Below are 3,802 nucleotides of genomic sequence, written 5' to 3'. Positions count from 1 at the left end.
GGGGTAAAGAGATATTTTTTTTCTTTTGTGGTGTGGGACCTGCATGTAAGTGAGAGAGAGGAGTCATGTTTATTACCTTTTGTTTTTTTACTGTGGGCCCGATGTGTAAGGGATAGAGAGAGATGGGTCATCCATAATTCTTTTTGTTTTTTCCCAGCAGGTCCCGCATGTTAGGGACATTGCACCTGTGCTACGAGGGGCATTTTAGGCCAAATGCCTTTGACCAGACGACACGGTGATAGAAGGCATTCAGGCAACCTGTTAAACAAATCTAAGGGCAAAACTAAGTAGAGTCAAAAAGTAAGAGCAGACCTCATGGGCAGGTTCTCATTAAGGGCAAAAATGCGATTATCCCTTAAAATTTTTAAATAGGAACAGTCTGATATGCCATTATTCTAATGCATGCATGTATATAATTAGAGAAGATGATGCACTCGTTCAATAACGTCCCTGAAAATAGAACGTTTAGGAGTCAGTGCAATCCAACTTTTAAAGGAAGCTTAGCAATAATGGTTTCTGCGATATATTTGCATTTACTCGGTTTTGCTATTTCTCAGGTGTCTGAATTTTTTTCATACGTTGGTCATTTTTTTAGCCACGGCGGACCTTGCCGGAAATCTATCTTAGGTTAAAGCCATGGCCACATTATCTATAGTATTAGGGGGTGGGGCGCAAGAGATCTCTGGAGTTGTTTTTTGATGTGGCAAGGATGTCGAGGCGACAACCAGCACGGCGGGGGGAAGAAGTCGAGGGGAGGGGAGGGGGGAGGCAAGCGGTTATGCCTCGGCTGGCCGGCGGGTACACGTGAGGAAAAAGAAGCCAAAGGTGGAAGATGAACATCATCAGTTGTTTACAGCCGTTGGATGAAGATGGAACAATTTTACAATAGAAGTGATTCATGGAACTTTGAACTTTTTTCAGGCACGTGGTGCATCATAGGCCGTCACATGTTTATTATCCGGTTGCTCATGGTTATGAAGTAACGAGTGCTAACCGATGATTCCTAGACTAGAACCAGATGGCAATCGCAGGATGGCCAAATGTATGTACACTCCGAGATGCACTTGCTCACTCCCAGATGCCGACCTCCATGAATCCGTCCTGGGTGGCGCAGCCCCGGAACATGCCGGTGCAGTTGAACCCGTACGCCACCTCGCCGGTGCCGGACACGGCGATGAGCCCGGCGAACCCCTCGTCGAGCCGCTCCTTGACGCAGAAGTCTACGGCCTCCTGCAGAGGCAGCCCCTTGTACTCCATCACGGCCGCCACGTCGCGCGCCAGCGTGGAGCGGATGATGGCCTCGCCCTCGCCCGTGCACGACACGGCGCAGTGCCCGCACGCATAGGTGCCGGCGCCGATGAGCGGCGAGTCGCCGATGCGGCCCGTCATCTTGTTCATCAGCCCTCCCGTGGAGGTGGCGGCCGCCGTGAAGCCGTTGGAGTCCACCACCGCGCAGCCCACCGTCTCCGGCGCGTAGATGCTGATGGGCAGCCCGTTCATCACCATGCCGTTGCTGTTGTTCTTCTCTGACGCGGCCGCCAGCGCGCTGCAAGTGTCGGCTCCGGCGAGCGGGATGCGGTAGTCGAAGAGGATGGTGTTGGCGTCCTTGGCGAGCTTGAGCATGCCGATGTTCTCCTCCGTGATGAAGTAGCTGTTGTCCACAACCTCAAGGCCCTGCAAACACATCAAAATCAGATCAACGCATTGAAAAATCAATCTGTTTTTAATCCCAATTAACCCTGGATGCATATAAAGACCGCAGATTCGTTTTAATTTTGCGGCACAGTGCAGGGCCACGAGATCTGCAGGGAAAACGCGCGGGATTCTGTAGGAATCAGATCCAGTTGCTGTCACTTGATGGTCGGGGGTGGTGGACCATGTACGGACGACGGATTCGTCGGACGGGGAGCAAGTGGCCTGGTCCCGGCGGGTCGGCACGAGATCCGGCAAGGAATCCATGCCACGGCTGCCCACCACACGGCACGAGTGGTGCGCAGGGAGGAGGCGATGCCGTGCACAAGTTTTGGCGCCAGAAACAGAGGAGGCTCCTAGGTTAAATTAATGGATCCGGCACGACACTCCTATTTGCCACTGCTTCTTGTGTATGGCCTTGCACTGTTTACATTGATTAGCAAATTATTCAGTTTGTACAAAGTAATGAAAAATGGTGCTGGCCACACACACAAAATCGTGCACATGCATCGAACCATTTTCTTTGCTGCATGCGACAAGATGGATTCCTTTGTGCGGCTGCTAGCTAGCTGCACGATCTTGACTAGAAAACTTATAAGCTTTGTGGAATTTTAATACGTAGGAGAGGACAAATTTAAGTTGGAGTGGCATGGGAATATCGTAAGTAGGCTGCGCTGACCACAAATCGTGGCGAGCTGGCAATGGGTGTGGCTTGGTTGGTGCAAGGCGGCTGTTATCTTCACTACACACATTTCTCCAAAGACCAGGGGACGAAAGGGAGACAAGCACGTGCATCTTTTTAACTTGCTGGGTTGAGCAAACTGTGTCTTGTACTGTATTTTTCGAGCGAGCACGAAAAGCTTGAACTAAACCACGACAAGTAAATTGGAACGGAGGAAGTCGATAAGATCATAAGAGTGGAGCTGGATGTGAAATGAAGATCCGTCTCTGGAAGGGACGGTATTTCCCGTGCAAGTTAGCTGCATGCAGCTGTGCACACATGGTGTACCGCACCAAAGTGCCCCACACGTCATCCACACGTGCAAATACTGTATACTACTTCCTCCGTTTCGAATTATTTGTCTTGGATTTGTCTAGATAGTCTAGACAAATCTAAGACAAGTAATTCGGAACGGAGGGAGTACCTCTGTTTTCAATGACCCTTTCCACGACAAACTCCGTCCGTTCCGTCACGTGAACTTTCCAATTTAAAAATGTAATTTACTATACCAATATCAATATGTGGTGCTTAGATCGCCATGCACTCAGTTTATAATTTTCCTTATTGATTGAGTGGGGTGCATTTTTTGGCAGGAAACAGAATTAACGGAGGGTAATCAGGATTGGGTTAATCATAGAATTAATTACCTGCTCGCGGGCGAAATCCTCGGCGCCGTCGAAGGCGAGGTAGGAGTGCGGGGTCTTGTCCATGACGCGCCGGGCGAGGGAAACGGGGTTTTTAACGGTGGAGACGCCGGAGACGGCGCCGCAGCGGCGGCCGCGGCCGTCCATGATGCTGGCCTCCATCTCCACGGTGCCGGCGCGGGTGAGCGCGGAGCCCCGGCCGGAATTGAAGCAGGGGTCCGTCTCCAGCTCGCGCACCACGGCCTCCACCACGTCCAGCGCGGCGGCGCCGGACCGCAGCAGGTCCACACCCACCTGCAGGCACCGGGCCAGCACGCGCTTGGCCTCCTCCTGGCGGTGCTCCGGCAGGTTGGGGTCCACGCCCGCGCCGCCGTGGATGGCAATGGCCCAGCGTGCCATGCGTGCTTATGTATGCGTGCTGGGGGTGGTGTGTTGCTAGGTGGCTGAAGGCACTTGGATCTCTCTCTCTCTCTCTGTCGCTAGGGCTACGTGATGCTGTGCTCTTGTTGTTGCTCTGTTTGTTGGTGTGTGTTGGAATGAAGGATGGGTGTTGGGAGGGTGGGGTATTTATAGGGGAAGGGAGAGGAACGGACGTCCGGGAGGGAGCGGCACTCACGCCGTCCTACTCCCTCCAGTACACGGCACCACATACGATGTAGATAGACATATTTTAAACTGTAGATTTATTTATTTTCATCGATATGTAATTCATGTTGGAGTCTGTAAAATGACTTATATTTTTTAA

The 3,802-nt window shown here is 51.8% G+C and overlaps 1 protein-coding gene across 1 annotated transcript; it reads right to left on the bottom strand.

Annotated features, from left to right (window-relative positions):
- Positions 1–828: 828 nt before the first annotated feature.
- On the bottom strand, positions 829–3,582 carry LOC119356822 (probable isoaspartyl peptidase/L-asparaginase 2). Its single transcript, XM_037623808.1, has 2 exons — positions 3,061–3,582; positions 829–1,674 (listed from the first exon to the last, which is right to left on the bottom strand). Exons 1-2 carry the CDS (start codon positions 3,454–3,456, stop codon positions 1,069–1,071), a joined length of 1,002 nt encoding a protein of 333 aa, XP_037479705.1. The 5' UTR covers positions 3,457–3,582; the 3' UTR covers positions 829–1,068.
- Positions 3,583–3,802: the final 220 nt, after the last annotated feature.

The sequence above is a fragment of the Triticum dicoccoides genome, chromosome 2A (genome assembly GCF_002162155.2).
Source record: "Triticum dicoccoides isolate Atlit2015 ecotype Zavitan chromosome 2A, WEW_v2.0, whole genome shotgun sequence".
Taxonomy (NCBI): domain Eukaryota; kingdom Viridiplantae; phylum Streptophyta; class Magnoliopsida; order Poales; family Poaceae; genus Triticum; species Triticum dicoccoides.
Note: the sequence above shows the minus strand (reverse complement) of the source record. Positions and strands in the feature narration are given on the sequence as shown.

Coding starts and splice junctions, on each gene's coding strand:
- LOC119356822 (XM_037623808.1), bottom strand. CDS start 3,456: ATGGCACGCTGGGCCATTGCCATCCACGGCGGCGCGGGCGTGGACCCC. Junction 1,675..3,060: donor AGGATTTCGCCCGCGAGCAG/GTAATTAATTCT, acceptor ATGTGTTTGCAG/GGCCTTGAGGTTGTGGACAA.